Source organism: Panthera pardus, unplaced genomic scaffold, assembly GCF_024362965.1.
Source record: "Panthera pardus isolate Hobbes unplaced genomic scaffold, ASM2436296v1 HiC_scaffold_20, whole genome shotgun sequence".
NCBI lineage: Eukaryota > Metazoa > Chordata > Mammalia > Carnivora > Felidae > Panthera > Panthera pardus.
In genome coordinates, this window is record NW_026526766.1 from 45,063,880 (window position 1) to 45,083,768 (window position 19,889).

Genomic DNA, 19,889 nt, shown 5'->3' on the forward strand with positions numbered 1-19,889 from the left:
CCGTGAAATTGAGCACATTTTAACTTCTAATTTTTGAGAATTAAAAAATGTAAGATACCAGAACAGCCACTCATCTTATTTTTAAAGATTCACATAATCTAGTAAGCTTGTACTGTTTTTTAGTGGTGTGTGGAAAACAGGATCCTGTCTCCTAGGCTATTAAATGTGATATTTAAAACTACCTTTGTGCTTTTCTGGGTTAAAAAAAAGATACTAGTTATAAAGTTTAATGTGTTTAAAATCATTTTTTTACTTGTTTTAATGTTTATTTATTTTTGAGAGAGACGGAGGGCGAGCAGGGGAGAGGGCAGAGAGAGAGGAAGACACAGAATCTGAAGCAGGCTCTAGGCTCTGAGCTGTCAGCACAGAGCCTGATGTGGGGCTCAAACCCATGAACTGTGAGATCATGACTTGAGCCAAAGTTGGATGCTTAACCGACTGAGCCACCCAGGTGCCCCTTAAAATCTTTAAGTTTATTTATTTATTTTGAGAGAGAGAGAGAGAGCAAGTGGGACAGAGACAGAAAGAGGGAGAGAGAGAATCCCAAGCAGGCTCTATGTCATCAGTGCAGAGCCCTATGCAGGGCTTGAACCCGTGAACCACGAGATCATGACCTGAGCTGAAGTCAGACACTTAACTGACTGAGCCACCCAGGCTCCTCTGACATGCTTAAAAATCTTAACTGCCCTGGCCTGCAGAGGATGTGGGGGGAGAAAAGAAAGCACCAGTGTATGAGCCTGGGGCTAGGTAGGAGAGAGAAACCATGCTGGTAATTTGAACAAAGAAAAACTACAAAGAATTATTAACGAGTAAAAGAGGCTGTAAGGAATATTGCATTAATAAATGTAAGGAGCAGCTACTCCTACTCCAGGACTGGAGAGAGTAAACAAGGAAGGAACCGAGAGCATCTCCCCACTCAAGACTGAGATCAGACCTTGTTGGAAAGAATGTGGCTATGGCCTCCTGGATGGTGCAGTTGGCTTGGGCACCTCATGCCAGAGCTGGGCTCTAGGAAGCCACCCCCTGGGGTGTGAGGGCGGTGACGCTGGTCCACAGGAAGACACCTGCGGGGGTCGCATACATGGTAGGAGAAATCCCAGAATAAGACTCCACTGCCTGAATATACACCACGTTTTGTTTTTCCGTTCATCTGTTGATGAACATTTGGGTTTTAATTCTTTGGCTATCATGAATGGTGTTGTTATGAACATTCCTATACAAGTTTTTACGTGGCCTTGTTTTCATTTCTTGTGGGTTAGATACCTAGGAGCGGGATTGTGAGATCATACGATGACTCTCTTGATTGCTGGAGATGATGCCAGACTGTGTTCCAAAGGGACATTCCCACCACGTGTGTACAAAGACTCCAGTCTGTACACATCCTTGCCAACACTTGTCATTGTCTGTATTTTTGCTTCTGGTGGGTGTTGAAGTGCTTTTTCATTGTGGTTTTGGTTTGTGTTTGCTTGACGTCTAGAAAGTATTCTAAGAACGTCAACTAAAGAAACGGAGACTAGAGAGGTTAACTAAGTTGCCCAAATTACACAGGTCGGGAAGGATAGAGTTGAGATTCAGATTTTTTTTTTAAATATTTAAATTTTTTATTTATTTATTTTTTAGAGAGAGACAGAGCATGAGCGAGGGAGGGGCAGGGAGAAGGAGACACAGAACCTGAAGCAGGCTCCAGGCTCCCAGCTGTCAGCACAGAGCCTGACGCGGGGCTCGAACTCACAAACCGTGAGATCATGACCTGAGCCGAAGTCAGACGCTCAACCAACTGAGCCACCCGGGCACCCTGAGATTCAGATTTTTAACTATTTAACTGTAGAGCCTCCATCCTTTTGCCTCCGCTTTGATTTTTTGTTGTTGGCATGATAATTTATCATCTTTTGTGCTGAACTTGGGAGTAAATAGCACAGAGTTTGAGATTTATAGGCAAGTACTAAGTCCTAGTACATTAAAATAAACTGGTTTCTTAAAAGCTTTGGTTGGCACTGAAAAGGAATTAAGTCGTTGATCTTGTACATCTAACATTGCCTCTGACTAACATGGATACTGAGGTTGGTGTGGATTTTCCTTTGGTGATAAGTAGCCCTCCCAAAGCTCTCCACTCTTGACTGGATTCTTCATAGAGATATAGAGCAGAAAGAGCCTCTTGAAGCCATGTCTAGTCCGGTCGTCTGCTTCTGGTCTGGTGAGCGATGAGATCCTCTCTCCAAAAAACCTGTCCTTCTTTTAAGGGACTCCCGATTGGAGTTTCTGTGTTCCCTCTCCTGATAAAATCCTGGCTCCACTTGGGTTAAGCCTATTTTAGAGACTATTGCAGATGAGGGTTATTCTTCAAAATTAATGAAGATCTATATTCACTGAATTGACAATTTCTTTTGCAGACCCCTTTAGACAAAGAAGTACTATCAGATGTCTGTCTTATTGTTAATACTTAACAGACTTGAACGTTTTTATTACAAGCTTTTTAGAATGAAGGTTCTCAACTAATATCTGTGAAAGATGCTTTACAACCATTTAATATTCATTTAGATGTTGTTTTCTTATTGGTTCTTCTTTATTTTTTACTGAGATGTCATTCACCAAACATAAACCTCTTTTATTTTTAAACATCTGCTTTCTCCTCTAAAACAAAGTGCCGGCCAGCACTTTCACAGACCCTTCTCCGGGCTGTGGGGCCACGATTTGGTGGCTGGTACTTTCGAGAAAACCCTGAGTTGCATCCTTGCTCTGGGCCTGTGCCAGGGGCAGCTGTCACTCACTGGGACACAGAGACTGTTCTGTGATGTCTCATTCAACATTGTGCTTTTCGCCTGCTGTTCTAACCTTTAGGCAAACAAACAGACAAAACACAGAGCCTAAACATCAACCTAATACTTCGAGTAAAGCAGGATCGCTTTTCTGTTTCCATATGTTTACTCTTACGTGTCTGTGTAACGTTGCCGCTTGCGACTCAATTTATGGCTCATGGTGATTTCCAATTATTTTCTTTTATACTCCTCTCTACCAGCTTTATTTTTCTCTCCTAAAGATGACAGTGATAATATTTCCCTGTATTTGCAACTTGAGATACTGTGCTAGGTGCTTTACTGTGTCATCATCTACCTCAGTGATCTTGGCAGGAAGGTAGTCATTACTTCCATTTTACAAATGAGCCAAGTAAGGCTCAGAGATTGTGGAAGAGACAGTAGCTGGCATGGCTGTGCTAAAGTCCTGGCTTTTAAATCTCCGGTCCAATGCTGTTTGTCATTTATCGAAAGAATTGGACTCTAGGGGCGCCTGAGTGGCTCAGTCGGTTGAGCATCGGACTTCGGCTCAGGTCACGATCTCGCGGTTGGTGGGTTTGAGCCCCGTGTCGCACTCTGTGCTGACGGCTCGGAGCCAGGGGCCTGCTTTGGATTCTGTGTCTCCCACTCTCTCTCTGCCCCTCCCCCGCTCATGCTGTCTGTCTGTCTGTCTGTCTCTCTTTGAAATATAAAACAAAAACAAAAAAAACGTAAAAAAAAAAATTAAAAGAAAAAGATTTGATTCTAATCTTTTATGAATTCCATCTTTGGTTAGGGGAAGCATTTTGAGAGAGAGAGCTATAGTAAATGTAAATATTTAATTTTACAAATTTAATTTTTAAAAATTGTAGCACATTAAAGTGGTTCCAAAATTACAAAATCGTATACAGTGAAAAGCTTCCTTCTTACCCTTGATTCTGGTTGTTTAGTTCCCAGCCTCTCATCAAACAGGTAATGATTAGTGGGTATTAATTTCTTTTGTATTGGCCTCCTACTTTTCTTTGCATACACAAGCAAATACAGATATATAGTCCCTCCCCCCCCCCCGTTAAAAAAAATAATTGATAACATTCCAGGCACATTATCTGCATCTTATATTTTCATATCAGAGACCTTTTCATATCCATAAAGATAGCTTCTTGATTTGTTTTTACAGTGGGGTTTACTTTCAAATGTTGTCTCGGCTCTAAAGCATATACCTGAGATAATTGAACACCTACGTCCTCACAAAACCTTTTACAGGACTGTTCATAGCAGCATTCCTCATAATAGCCAAAAAGTGATAACCACCCCATGTCCATTGATTGATGAGTGGATAAAAACGTGGTACGTCCATACAATGGAATATTATTTGCCCCCAAAAACAAATGAGGTATTGATACAAGTTACAGCCTGGAGGAACCTGGAAAACATGCTATGTGAAAGGAGCCAGCCACCAGAAAACACATATTGTGTGGTTCCTATTATATGAAATAGCCAGAATAGAAACAAAATAAGTTAATTAGTGGATTGCCAGGGGCTGCGAGGGTGGTATTGGGGGAATGAGGAGTGACTGTTAATGGGTGTGGGGTTTCCTTTTGGGTGAGGAAAATTAGTTGTGGTGATGGTTCCGCTACTCCATGAATTATGAAAATTCACTGAATTTAAATTTTTTTTTTTTAACGTTTATTTATTTTTGAGACAGAGAGAGAGCATGAACGGGGGAGGGGCAGAGAGAGAGGGAGACACAGAATCAGAAGCAGGCTCCAGGCTCTGAGCCATCAGCCCAGAGCCCGACGCGGGGCTCGAACTCATGGACTGTGAGATCGTGACCTGAACTGAAGTCGGATGCTCAACCGACTGAGCCACCCAGGCGCCCCGAAAATTCACTGAATTTTAAACTTTATTTTTTTTTTAAACATGTTTAAATTTATTTTTGAAGGAGAGCGAGAGAGACAGAGCATGAGCAGGGAAGGAGCAGAGAGAGAGGGAGACACAGATTCAAAGCAGGCTCCAGACTCTATGCTGTCAGCACAGAGCCCGATGCGGGGCTCGAACTCATGAAACGCGAGATCATGACCTGAGCCGAAGTCAGACGCTCAACCGAATGAGCCACCCAGGCGCCCCTAAACTTTTATGTTTTGAGAGAGAGAGCGTGAGTGGGGGAGGGGCAGAGGGAGAGAGAGAATCTTAAGCAGGTTCCATGCCCAGTACAAAGCCCAATGTGGAGCTTGATCTCATGACCGTGAGATCATGACCAGAGCTGAAATCAAGAGTTGGACACTTAACCGACTGAGCCACCCAGGCGTCCCAATAAAGCCATTATTTAAAAAATTTCAGAGGTGCCTGGATGGCACCTTCAGTCAGGTCACCTTCTGACGTTCTTCAGTCAGAAGAACATGTGACTCAATTTCCGGGTCATGAGTTCACTTTAAAGGAAAAAGAAAAAAAAAAAAAAGGAAAGAGGAAAAAAACTTCTATAAAGCTTAATTTTTACTTCCCATCCTTTTAATTGTTACCATATAAATCAGCTTCTAATAACCGGACAGTTAGATTCTAGATCCTTCGAATTTGTTTCATCACATTCTAAGTGAATTGAATTATTTTATCAGCAGGCAATCCGTAATGCTTCTTTAATGTCTGTGGCTTCTTCTTAGCCATTTCGCGCACTGCTCACGCTGGCCGAGTTCTGTCTATTCTCTGTCCCTGACTGCTCTACTTCCTTTCTGTGAGGAGCCATTTCTCAGGTTGACTTCAGCATACCATCTTCTTTGGGTATCATCTCACTCTACAGCTGTCATTTCTTATTGTAGGAGCTATTCACAGTTATTCGTATTCTCCGGTTCCAGCTGAACTAACTCTGTTCCTATCAACGTACTGTTTTGTTACCAAAATGAACTGTCCTCAGTCTAAGTCTGCCACCTGCCCAGGGTTGCCTCTTACCGAAGCTGGAGCTGGGCAGATACAGTGACTTTTTGTTCCCCTTTGAATCTTCCCTCTCACTGGCAAATACTTTTTTAGTGGTAGTGAGTTCTCTTCAAATTCTGTTGCCTCTGGATCTTGTGTATGGATCCTTTTTTTTTTTTCCCCCTGCCTTAGCTGGGAGTGAATGGTAAACAGGAGGAAAAGTTGAAAGAATCTGTCCTAGAGTTCCATCTAACAACTGTTCTTTTTGCGTAATCCTCTTAGCTTAGTCACATGCTGAGAAGTTTTTGGCAGGAATCAAAAGTTTCGTATTTTGTTGGAAGGATTGATTTCTTACGATGAAGTATAAAAATAAATGAATATATTTCTGACAAGCACACGTACCTCACTTATTCATGCCTTTTTTTTGTTTTTGTTTTTGTTTTTGTTTTTCAGCTCTCCTACAAGCTTGCGTTCCCCATAACCGGCATGTATGGATCAATATTTACAGCCTGGAGGATCCTCGAAGTGATGAGAGAAAAGTCTGCTGCAAGTGACTGGTTGTTTTCCGTAGAGTCCTTGCTCCCTATAACCACAGTAATCCCTGCGCATGTTTTTCTTTTGTTGGCTCACCTCCTTGTTGAAGATCAAGGACAAAATCTTCGCCAAATACTGAAGGTCACTACAGAATTGGCCCAAGCAGATTCCTCTCAGGTAAAGTAAGAAAATAATGGGACAGTAATAGGAGTAAAGCTTAACTGTTGGAATTGTCGATTTTTCTTAGTTCGTGGATGATTCTTATCAAAGTTTTAAATTATGGGTTGATTCCTTTGTTTAGGATGGTGGGCTATCTTTATCTTCTCAATTTGTTCATTTTTGTCCTTACACTGAGTTGATGTATGCTTAACGATGCACGCGTTTCCTTCATGAAAACACACTTGACACTGAAATCTACACGTGATGCTATTGTGGTATTATTGTTTTTTTGGTAGATTGGCTAATCTGCAACACTTTTGTTAACTCTTGCGGCCTGTTCCCAGATGAATATCCCTTAGTTCTAATATTGATCTTTTAAAGTGGATGCAGATTAATCAATTTAGGATAAAGGTACCTATGCAGTAGGCATCGATCTCTTTTTGACTTCTGGCAATTTGATTCTGTCTTGATTCAGTCCCTTAATAAGCTAAAAAATAGTCCTTGCTATCTATGATAATGATCAACATGGTGGGATTCTTCCTATCTGCACAGATCTTGGAATGCATACATTCACATTGTATGCATAATGTGAATCATTTCAATTTGCTTCCTACTTTATTTCTCCCTTTACATGCTGCAGTGATTGTGCTTCTAATAGATGTTTTGTTTCAGCAGCATTGTCTAGTCTTAGACATTAATAAGACTCCCCCCACCCCCCGTCCACCTTTTGTAACTAACCTTATCCTTGGTAAAGTAATCTAACTTTTTCCCATTGGATAGACTCTCAAGAATTAATTTCCTTTGAAGGGAAAGGCTTCCTAACCATATAGGTATTTTTATTATTCTGCTTATTAGTATCTGTGCTGATGCTTCTTTTTAAACATGGTGAAGAAAAAGTTCATCTCTTTATGGAAAATGTGTGTTCCTACAGGAAAAAAATTCAGTTGATAGAGACAGGATAAAAGTGATTAAGATACGAAGTGAATGTATTTGGATTCTTTTTATTCCCAGCTTGTTATGCTCATTCTTTTTAGTCAAGTGAGGAACCATTGATCTATCTATAAAAAGTTTTCCTTCGGACTAGACCTCTTGTGGTCTGATTTTTCCAAGTGGATTTGTGATGTTCTCAAAGTACCTTTGTGTCCTGGTGTATGCATTGTATGCATAATGTGAATCATTTCAATTTGCTTCCTACTTTATTTCTCCCTTTACATGCTGCAGTGATTGTGCTTCTAATAGATGTTTTGTTTCAGTGCTGACACCTTGTAAGATAATATCTTTATAATAGTTAATGCGCAGATAATGCCTGGAGATTATCTAAAGAAGTCCTGTGGTAGGTTACCTGACCTGCGTATGCCACTGATGTAAAACGTATATTACATCAAATTCTGTGTTGATTTTCAGGAAATGCTTGGCTCTTTGAAATTCTAGGGTGATATTTTTGGTTATAAGTAATGGCGACACGTCTGTCTTAAATGGTTTTTATTAGCTCCAGAATTTAGAAAAAGCATGACCTAGACAGTATATCCACGGTAGAGTTTCTTTGTTTCCTCTGTGAATTGGCTGGAAGCCCGAAGCCTTATAACCTTATATTCATAGCCCAAAAGGAAGAGAGACGTAGAGGTGTTTGGATTGACCTCATTGGGTCGTGTGCCCATACTGAATCAACCATTGTGGCAGGATAATGGGGCACTTTAATTGGCCATCCTAAGTAGAATGGAAGTGGGTGAAGGGTCAATCCTGAATGCCACCGTGATCATGTGGATTGAGGGTGGGATGATCCCCCAAAAGAAAATCCGTTTCCTGGCAATGAAAGTGGGGATATGCTAAATAGGCCAAAAATGTAGCGGTGAACGTCTCAGGCCGTGTTGTGGGAGCTCTGAACTGGTGTGAGGGCGTTTCAGGTATGTCAAGGTCCTCACCCCTCTGAGCTCTCGGGCGGCCATGTAGTAGTCTAGGCTCAGGGTGCTGGCTTGGCTGGTAGCCTCTGACCACCTGGGGTTTCAGGTATTTACCCCACACTCCTTATAAGCCTGATTTTTCATGTGTGCCACGAAGTAGAAAAGGTGGGGAAGTACTAACGTGACCATCAGGTTTGTTTATCTTTTTCAATAAACGTTTAAGAAGCAGTGGTCTAAATCGAAGTTGGTATGTTCCACTTCTGTTGACGATCTCTTGGGTAGTTTGGAAAGAAGTGAGAAACAACGAGTGTAATTGTGCCGTTACGATGAATAGTAGGGTGCAATGCTTAAATAGTTCCTCAGCTGCATGCATAAGCAAAGGCAGTGTCATTAATAAGAACTTAGAAGTGGAGTTTTTGTGAAAAGGAGCATCCTTGAACTAGGAGATAGTGTTGTGTTTCCTCACTTCTCCTTTTGAAGTGACCATTTCATATCCTTTCACGGGACTCGGGTTACGGGTAAAGGAGCCAAAAAGAGAGGACCGAATATTTGGAAAGAGCAAGTTTTCTAATTGTGAGCAGATATTTGGAATAGACTCAGTCGAAACGAGTTATGATTGTAATCCGTTATTGGTGGGTTGTTTCTCTTTCGTTCACTGAGTTGACAAGGCTGCATGAAGCTTGTGAATTTTTATGTGTTGTTTATCTGTTCTCACCGTAGAGGAAGAAGCTATATTATGTTTAAGCAGTCATTGGCTCAAATTCATGGGGCAGTTTATACTACAGAAAAGTCTGAGACTACTACTAAGGGGAAGCTAAGTAAATAGGTAGGTAAGAGCAGGAATTTCGAGGCTGTCTTTCACCTCTGTTTTGGTGGTCACTTAACCACTGTGGTAGAATTTGTTGAGGTGCAGTATGCTTGCTAAAGATCGACTTTGTGTGACATCTTAATTGATTGAAAGAATCCTACTGTAAGCTCTTGCGAGAGAAAGCATTTGAAAAGCTTGAACGTGATGAAGTATGTTTTGGTATGCTTGTTATTATCATTATAAAGTATCAACTGAAGTTATTTTTAGTGCCCGTGAACGGTAGTACAAGTCAGTATCAACTAGTAATGTGATGTGAGTGTTCATAACGCTAAGAAAACGGGCTTTTGCTTTTGCATGCATCAGACATTTATTTATTTATTTTTTTAATTTTTTTTTTTTAACGTTTATTTATTTTTGAGACAGAGAGAGACAGAGCATGAGCGGGGGAGGGTCAGAGGGAGAGGGAGACACAGAATCTGAAACGGGCTCCAGGCTCTGAGCTGTCAGCACAGAACCCGACGTGGGGCTCAAACTCACGGACCGCGAGATCATGACCTGAGCCGAAGTCGGACGCTTAACCGACTGAGCCACCCAGGCGCCCCCATCAGACATTTATTAAGCAGACATTGCATGCCTTATGCCTCATGTAAGTACCTATCTTGGTTTGTGAGTAATATTCATTTAGTTAACACATGACGATCATGATGATTTTAATTTAAATTCAAGTTAGTCGACATACCGTGTAGTCTTGGCTTCAGGAGTAGAACCCAGTGATTCATCTCTTACATATGACACCCAGCGCTCATCCCAAAAAGTGCCCTCCTTAACGCCCATCACCCATTTACCCCATCCCCACACAGAAAATGGGCTTTTTGAAAAAAGTGAGGATGTTACTTCTTACTAATCATGCGTTTTGATGCCTCTTCCTCCTCAGTGAGTTTTCATCCTTGTCTCTCACCTGGTTCCCCTGGGGTATGCATTTTCCATTGGGATTTATAGCTTTAGGGCCGTGGAAGACTAGTGGAGTTAAGTGGTCTGAAGGGAAGTTGGCTCTGTCAGTACTATTTTAGAGTTAAATAGACGCAGATGACGATGTTAAAATAGTTACCCAAAGACACAACAATAGATCGACACTTGAAAAAAATAGGCAACTCTTCCCCCTCCCCCACCCCCACATCTAGAAGTGCTGTCAGTAGTTACTAATCCTAACAGTTTTCTTACCCAGAGAAATATCTCTTACTCGTGAGATTTAATGTGCAGAAGACACAAGCTCAGGTCAGGCAGCACTTGGTAAAAGTTAAGTGTCTTTTACCTTCTCGGAGGGAATGTTCTGGGGAGATATCCGAGAATGAGCATCCTGTGTAAATTCCCGTGGAAGTCTTGAAGGTTTTAAATGCATCAATTTAGTTAAGAGAGAGGTTTTTGTATCATGGCCTATGCTTATAATAAATGAGAGTGCCATCTATTTCTTAAATTAGTGTTTTTTCTGGAAATAGAAAAAATTTGATATGATAGATTTGTGTGCTTTTTGGTTATGTTTATATAATAGCTCCTGCCTGTCTGCTACTGAGTAATGTTATTTTCATACGTTTTGATATAAGTCATTCAGGCTGCCTTGAGGGATGCCTGAATGAGCATTAAAGCACATGGCTTCATGGCTCATGTACAGTAATGTCCAGTTGGCCTTATTCTTTCCTCTTCACCGAGCTATTCACTACCCCTCTGGTTTGTTCAGGACCTGGTTTCATCTGGTGTGAAATCATTGGTAGTGAATGTTAAAAACGGACTTGACTGAGTTAATTAAGGGATGATGTAGACTGTAGGCCTAAATGAGGACATTTTCTGAGCTTTACAGCTTTTATTTTTATTTATTTTTATTTATTTTTTAGAGAGACAGTGAGAGTATGAGCAGGGGGAGAGGGACACAGGGAGAAAGAGAATCTTTTTTTTTTCTTTGTATAATAAATTTTATTTATTTTTACTTTTTTATTTTTTAATTTTATTTTTTTAAATTTGGATCCAAATTAGTTAGCATCTAGTGCAACAATGATTTCAGGAGTAGATTCCTTAGTGCTCTTTACCCATTTAGCCCATCCCCCCTCTCACAACCCCTCCCGTAACCCTCAGTTTGTTCTCCATATTTGAGTTTCTTCTGCTCTGTCCCCCTCCTTGTTTTTATATTATTTTTGTTTCCCTTTCCTTGTGTTCATCTGTTTTGTCTCTTAAAGTCCTCATATGAGTGAAGTCATATGATATTTGTCTGGGTGAAAGAGAATCTTAAGCACGCTCCATGCTAAGTCGTGGGGCTTGATCCCATGAGTATTGACCTGAGCCAAAGTCAATAGTCAGATACTCAATTGACTGGGCCACCCAGCTGCCCCTGATCATTACAGCTTTTAAAAAGGGCAGTATCAAATCATATTTTGAACCCTTAGCCAATGATTGGCCAGCCTGTGTATAACATGACTATGGACAGTTTGGCAGTGTCTCAGACTGATAGAACTTCCTTAAGAAGAGGTTAATAAATCAACAAGGCGGCTTCAGGTAAATGCCGTATGTTTACCTGGGACTCCCCCAACGAACCCCCTAAGATGTTTTTCTGACCCCTTTGTCCCCTGAGAAGAAAAGGCTGCTATTCAACTCTTAAAATCTTTCCTATTAGCTTAGCTATATTATATTAACTATATTATTAGCTACTTATAATATTTGCTATATTTTCTTGTACTATATATTTAACATACTAGATTATGTAATTATATTAATATATATTAAATATATAAGATGTAATTATTATATTAGATATTAATTATAGCTTCTCTACAGTTGATGGAATGGAGATTCTCCATCTGATGTTGATAGAGGTGTTAGAGGAAGCTATTTTCCCACATAGCAGTATGATTCTACAAAAGTCTTAATGGAATTATTAGGTCCTTCACAGTAGATCTTCTAAATATATGGAGGGAGGACACCTGACAAAAGATTATAGTCTCTTTTGGAAATCAAGGCTACTGTTAGTGTTTGAATTTAATTTAAATTAATTTAATTTAACTTAATTTAATTTAATATAATTTAATTTTAGAGAGGACACAAGTGAGTGAGGGCAGAGAGGGAGAGAGAAAGAGAGAAGCAGGGCTCACCCAAAGTGGGACTAGAGCTCACCTGATGTGGGACTCGAACTCACCAACTGTGAGATCATGACCTGAGCTGAAGTCGACTGAGCCACCCAGGTGCTACTTAGTAGTTTTACAACTTGAGAAAATGTGTTTTCTTCCTATGTTTCCTTTTTTTTTTTTTTTTAATGCTTGTTTATTTTTGAGAGAGAGAGCATGAGCGAGGGAGGGACAGAGAGGGAGACACAGAATCTGAAGCAGGCTCTGAGCTGTCAGCATAGACCCTGACGTGAGGCTCCAACTCACGAACTGTGAGATCATGACCTGAGCCACAGTCAGCCGCTTAGCCAGGCACCCCTCTTCCTGTGTTTCTGTGTATATGAAGAGTTTATGGCAAGATGACATAGGAATCTGAATTGAACATGAGCCACAGGGGCACCTGGGTGGCTCAGTCGGTTAAGCGGCCGACTTCAGCTGAGGTCACGATCTCGCGGTCCGTGAGTTCGAGCCCCGCGTCGGGCTCTGGGCTGATGGCTCAGAGCCTGGAGCCTGCTTCCGATTCTGTGTCTCCGTCTCTCTCTGCCTGTCCCCCGCTCATGCTCTGTCTCTCTCTGTCTCAAAAATAAATAAAACGTTAAAAAAAAAAATTAAAAAAAAAGAACATGAGCCACAAAGATTAATAGTTTTTAGATGGTGTAGAATGAACCATGGCCAAGATGGTTTAGAATGCAATCTTCTAGCTTAGTGTCTCAACTTCAATGGAATAACTCTAAATACTACGTGTAAAGTCTATCAACTTCTTTCTGGCTGATAGAATATGCCAAAAAAGGAAATGTTTATGAACCTTGGCTTGAGAAAACTCTACATCCCCTCCTTAAAACCTACCTTCATCGAGGAGCTCAACAGATGACGTTTTGTGAAACTCCCTGCCTCTCCCGAGCCCTTGTGCTTGCTTTACTTTTCTCTTGTTTTGAAGTGGAGATAGCTAGAGCTGGGTATTTATTTATTTATTTTATTTTATTTTATTTTCACATTTTGCTTGTTAAGCCTAGTTAAAGGTCTTGTTTAATGGGAAAAGTTGGCACTCTTCGATAATTTAATCTTCTCCTTTGTAATGTGTTCAGGGCTTAATTTTTTCCATGTGTATAAGTGTATACACTTTTGAGCCATTTGAAATCACTTACGTGGCCAGGTTCATGGCCCATGACTTGCTGGTCTTTTAAAAGTCCCACATTATCAAACAGTAAAAAAGCTGACTTTCAGGGCAGAATCCTGTGATAGTTCCACTCTGGGTCATAAGCCATATTTTAACATGGAAAATGAATAGGAAATGTGTGAAATTTAATGGTCTGTAAGTTACTGCTGTGAGAAAAGGAGAAAATATATTCCATAAAAGAACTTGCACAAAGAGTCTTTGGACACTTTGCACTCTGTTCTATTGTCGCCGAGTTCTATGAATTGCTACCCCCTGAAGTCAGTCTGCTTTCTGTGTTCTTCACATCAGCAAAAAGAAGCTGGAATGTACAATACTTTTAATAAAGAGCTTTACAGATAAGAAGTGCGGTACTACTATTCCCTTGTAGCCATAGCATCGATTACGCCCGGAGCAAAATTGGGCTGAGCCTGTCAACATGAAACAATTAGACAAAGAGAAACACAGACCAAAATCCAAGGTCAGGTATCTATTCCATGCTGTGCTAATATGCTTATTTTTTCTTTATAAACCCCACTTCGATATCTGTGGAATAAACATGTTTTTAACTGGCATTTGAACCCTTTGAAATCTTTCTGGTTTTTGTTTTTTTTCCCCACCAAGCCTAGAATTTTTACTCAGCAAGGAGTTCTATATCAATTTCTTGCTTTCCCTAAGTGTTCATATTGGGCAGAATTTCTTTTGAGGAGTCTATAGATTGTAAACCGCTTAAGATTCTCACTGAAGGGATTGTTTGGGATTTTCTGTTCAGTTTCAAGGCGATAGTCACCAGTTCTAATATAGTGAAGCAAAAACACTTGTCATATGTGAGCTCTGAGGCTCAGCGAGGAGGGAGGTTGGAGTCTGATGAGGTTGGGGCCCTGTACTGAATTTGGCGTAGTGGAATCTTTCTGCTCCCAGTTAAATACTGGATGAGAGTAGTTCTTTCTCCCTGCGAAACCCCCCTAAGGGAACTACCTGCTTGAGATGGCCTAAGTGTCGGTGAAGGACTCAGAGGAGGATCAGATTTTGTGGCACCTTTGAATTTCAAAACAGTCATGAGGAATTCTCCTCAAGGGGAAAACTCACCGAAGCCCACTATTGCCAGAATAAAAGATTCTCATTTTAATGAATGGATTGGGAAGGGAGAAGGTGGGATTGGCCTCCCGCCGACTTGTTTCATGGCCACTCTTAAAGTGAAATTTCCAGTTGACATCCTCTACCATTCATTCTCCACCCCCTGCCCCCACTTTATTTACTTGCTTACTTGCTTATTTTGAGAGAGAGAGAGAGAGAGAAAGAGAGAGAGAGAGAGCAAGCACACAAGCAGGGGAGGGGCAGAGAGATGGAGAGAGTGAGAGAATCCCAAGCAGACTCCGTGCTGTCAGCACAGAGCCCGGTGCAGGGGCTTGAACTCACGCACTGTGAGATCACAAGCTGAAACCAAGAGTTGGCTGCTTAACTGACTGAGCCACCCAGACACCCCCTACCATTCATTCTTTAGCTCTTCCGGAGTCAACCCTTCAAATAAGAGGAGAGTCTTATTTAAGGAAACATTGCTTTACATCTATGGCAGCAACCCATGCAAGTTCCCTACAAGCAACTTAGCATTGATTAATATATATATGAATATATATATATATATATATATATATGAATATATATATGAATATAAGTATATATATATATGAATATAAATATATATATAAATGGAAAATAAAGGCTCATCAGACTTTGAGAAAATTTAATAGCATAACTGACCAAAGAATCTGTTTCCAGAAGAAAGAGAACTCAGGGAGCAGAAGATCATGCAAAAACGATCGAAGTCTTACGAGGTGTTGTAAAGCTATTCTATACAAAGATACTGCTGTGACAAAGAAGAAATTCAATGACAAGAGATTTTTAGAAATTAAAAATGTGATTGCCACAGTACATAAATGGAGACAGGATTAGTGATTTACAGAATATTCAAGTAAACATTTCAGAATATAGAGCCCAAAATAGAAAAGAAAAAAGTTAAGACATTGAGGGTCAATTTTGGGAGCTCTAACATCTTTCTATTGAAATTCTTGTTGGAGGGAACAGAAAATGAAGGGGAGAAACTTAAAACGTGACAAAACACTATTTCCTGAGCTTAAAAAACAAACAAACAAAAAAAGACACAAGGATATAGATTGTTAGGACCTTCTGAAAGCCAAGCAGCATATGTAAGAATAGATCAATACCTAAATTTGTCCCCAGAATTTAAAGGATAAAGAGAAAGTCATAAGAGATTTTTAGAGCAGAATGGGGGGAAAGAAAAACCTAGTAAGACTGATCTTCAATTTCTTACCAGCAGCACACTGGGTGTTGGAATACCCAACAAACTGGGAATATCACCTTCCAGTTTCTTGGGGAAAGTCACTCTGCACCTGGATTATTTGTCCTTCTTCATCTACCTTTTTCTTTTTTTTTCCAAGTTTATTTATTTTGAGAGAGACAGAGACAGTGTTGAGTAGGGGAGGGGCAGAGAAAGAGAGAGAATCCCAAGCAGGCTCCACACCATGAGTGCACAGCCTGATGCGGGGCTCAAACTCACGAAACTGCAAGATCATGACCTAAGCTGAAACCAAGAGTCCGGTGCTTAACCGACTGAGTCACCCAGGCGCCCCCCCCCCCCCTTATTCTACCTTTTATTACTGATGGTAATAAAGACTTTTTTCAGATGTGTAAGAATTCAAGAACATTTCTTGCTTACTGACTTACTGATTTTATTAGGGGGTGGGGAGAAAACCCCTCAAGGACATGCTCTAGCAAAACTGAACATGAATCCGGGAAAAGCACAGAGAAGAAATGTTGAATGGTGATCAAAATATCCAGTAAGCCTTATGGCTAATTTAGAATAATTATGTAGAGTATGAAAAAATAACTACCTGGAACTAAAGTCTGAGCTTTAAAACGTGGTAAGGGCTGAAAGTGGGAATGTGATAGTGTGAAGAGTTGAGAATGTGCTAAGGGTGGTTTTTGGGGGGAACCGAATAGTTCTTGATGTTAGTAGAAAAATAATTTGAAATATGTACTTAAGCTCTTATTGGTATCAATTAGTGATTTGTAATTTCTAAGTCACACAACAGAATTCCAAATACACCAGTTATCATTGAGCCAATTAAATTACCTTATCAAAAGAGAGATTCATAGACTCTAAGAGACAAACCTTGAAACAGTGACACAAGTTGAAAATAGATGGTAGAAGGGCACCTGGGTAGCTCAACTGGTTAAGTGTCCAACTCTTGATCTCACGGTCATGAGTTCAAGTCCCACGTTGGATTTCACACTGGGTGTGGAGCTTACTTAAAAAAAATTTTTTTTTAAAAAGGAAAATAAATGGTGAAAATTAAAAGCCGGGTAGATCATTAAGAAGCTAGAAAATTATCATCCAAGTAGATAATACAGAATCCAAGGTAAAAATTCTCACACAGGACAGAGGGTATTTTATACTGACCTAGGTAGAATTCCAAGTCAGATTTCATTTAGAAGCTGTTTCATCTAGGTTAAGAATCAGAGAAATATGTCTGATGTTAGTTTTACTATTTTTCTGGAGATTCTGCTCATTGTTCATTCAAGAAAAAGAAAGAAAACTTAGGTATGTACTATAAAGGAAGAAGCCAATGCTCCTTAGAAAATGCAAGAGGTTATACTTAAAGCTGCTGCTTTTAGAGGATAGAGTGGGAGAGAGCCAAAGCATAAGAGACTCTTAAAAACTGAGAACAAACTGAGGGTTGATGGGGGGTGGGAGGGAAGGGAGAGTGGGTGATGGGTATTGAGGAGGGCACCTTTTGGGATGAGCACTGGGCGTTGTTTGGAAACCAATTTGATAATAAATTTCATATATTGAAAAAAAATAAATGAAAGCTTTGAAGGACAAAAAAAAAGCTGCTGCTTTTAGAATGGATAGGAGAGTTTAAAACAGTGGATAGATACAACATCAATGAACAAAACCAGTTGATTTTCTTTTTAAAAACCCAATAAATTAAAAAAATGGCAGTCTATGGGAAAGATATAATTTATAAGCAGCATAGAAACTATAACTCGCAATACTAGAAATATACAGAAACTGTGTTTTGGCAAAGTTTTATAATTATAGCAGACAGTGGCTTCTGGTATGATGCTTTAGATGTGGAATTCACATTATAAATATTTATCCTTGATTGAAATTTAATGACCTTATGATTGCAAGACCTTTAGTTTTGTTTTTTCCGTTAATTACCTTTAATTGGTGTATGGGTTCTGATTCATTACCATAGATTCACTGCAGAAAGGTATTCAATTAATCAATTTCCTGTCTAGTGCCCAAGGTCCAAAAGTGAAGTGCTTGTCCCATTTGCCAACTTGATTGAAGTCTGAGTTCTGCTGAATAAATCAGTCCTAGACCTTTTGATAGCCTGGCTGATACTATGGAATGAATTCTTCTATTCTTAGTATTGCAGTGCTAAATAAATAGTTTTAAATATCGTCTACTCATTAGAAGGTAAACTATCTTCTCAAAGTAATAGCTAATGAAAATAGCTAACATTTATGTATACTTCTTATATGGCAGTCATTATTTTAATCACTTAATTTGCCTATATTAAATAACTTACCAACAGCTCTGTGAATTTGCCACCACCACTGTTTAGGAACTGAGGCACAGAGTTTGATTAATTTCCCCCAAATCACACAGCTAGTAATTGGTGAAGTCAGGATTTGAACCCAGTACATATAGTTCCAGAGTCTGTGCTGTTACCTGGTGTTTTATACTGTCTCTATACAACTTTTACTCAAACTACTAAAATTTTTTTTGAAAGAGTTAAACAAGGTTGAGGCGCCTGGGTGGCTCAGTTGGTTAATTGTCTGACTCTTGGTTTCAGCTCAGGTCATGATCTCATGGTTTGTGAGTTCGAGCCCTGCATCGGGCTCTCTGCTGACAGCATGGAGCCTGCTTGACGTTGTCTCTCTCCCTCTCTCTCTGCCCCTCCCCCACTCACTCTCTTGATCTCTCTCTCTCTCAAAAATAAATAAATAATGTTAAGAAAAAAAGTAAACAAGGTTTATTAACTTCGTATTTTTTGTTTAATGTTTTTAATGTTTGTTTATATCTGAAGGAGAGAGATACAGAGCATGAGTGGGGAGGGGCAGAGAGAGAGGGAGACACAGAATCCAAAGCAGGCTCTGTCAGCACAGAGCCTAACGTAGGGCTCGAACTCACAAACCATGAGATCATGACCTGAGCTGAAGTTGGACGCCCAACCAACTGAGCCACCCAAGTGCCCCTAACTTTACATTTTTAAGATTGGCCTACTCAGCTGTAGAGAGGATTAAATGCTAAGATAAGAACCTCAACCTTTGTTTGAAATCTTGCCAGATCTTCAGTCTAGTGTGATTATTTTTGTCTCTATTCTAGCTTCCATTGGCCCTTCCATAAATAGGTAAATCGCATTTAGCCGGATATTTATACCTAAATGGAACACCTATGCACAGTCCTAACTCCTGAAAGCTCCTATCGGAGGAGAGAGTGAGAATATTCCAGTGAATCAGCAAATCAGCAAGCATGGTTGCAATTGGGGTTAGTGCTTTTATGTACTTTTGATCATAACTGGGAGATTCTGAAATCTAATCAAAGTCAGGAATATTAGTGAACAAAATTAGGTTGTTCTTTTATTTTGAAAAATGTTTATGAATTTGAAGAAAATTATACATTGGTTAGGTTTGAAACATTTAAATTATTTGATAAGATATATGTGTATGCATATATATACACATATACATACATACATATATATACATATATATGTGTGTGTATACACACACACACACACACACACACACACATATATATTTTTTGTTTGTTTGTTTGTTTTTTGTTATGTAGGCTCCATACCCAGTGTGGAGCCCAATGTGGGGCTCGTACTCATGACCCTGAGATCAAGACCTGAGCTGAGATCAGAGTTGAACATTTAACCAACTGAGCCACCAGGTGCCCCAGTAAGATACATCATTAATTCAGGATCTTGAAAGATGACAGAATCAGTTATTCAGTAAATACTCTTGGAAGACTTCTTTGGGACACACATTTTATTTTATTATTATTTTTTTAAATATAATTTATTGTCAAATTGGTTTCCAAACAACGCCCAGTGCTTGTCTCAACAGGTGCCCTCCTCAATGCCCATCACCCACTTTTCCCTCTCCCCCACCCCCATCAACCCTCAGTTTGTTCTCTGTATTTAAGAGTCTCTTATGGTTTGCCTCCTTCCCTCTCTGTAACTTTTTTTTTTATCCCCCCTTCCCCTCCCCCATGGTCTTTGTTAAATTTCTGAGGATCCACATAAGAGTGGAAACATATGGTATCTGTCTTTCTCTGTATGACTTATTTCACTTAGCATAACACTCTCCAGTCCATCCATGTTGCTACAAATGGCCAGATTTCATTCTTTCTCATTGCCAAGTAGTATTCCATTGTATATATAAACCACATCTTCTTTATCTATT

The 19,889-nt window shown here is 39.9% G+C and overlaps 1 protein-coding gene across 6 annotated transcripts in view; it reads left to right on the top strand.

The window, feature by feature from the left end:
- FOCAD (focadhesin) overlaps positions 1-19,889 on the top strand; it is a 319,096-nt gene that overhangs the window by 100,222 nt on the left and 198,985 nt on the right. For all 6 annotated transcript variants that reach the window (XM_053907986.1, XM_053907983.1, XM_053907987.1 and 3 more), the window contains one exon: positions 6,132-6,389. In XM_053907986.1, coding sequence (XP_053763961.1) covers positions 6,132-6,389 — 258 coding nt within the window. The remainder of the gene's footprint in view (positions 1-6,131; positions 6,390-19,889) is intronic.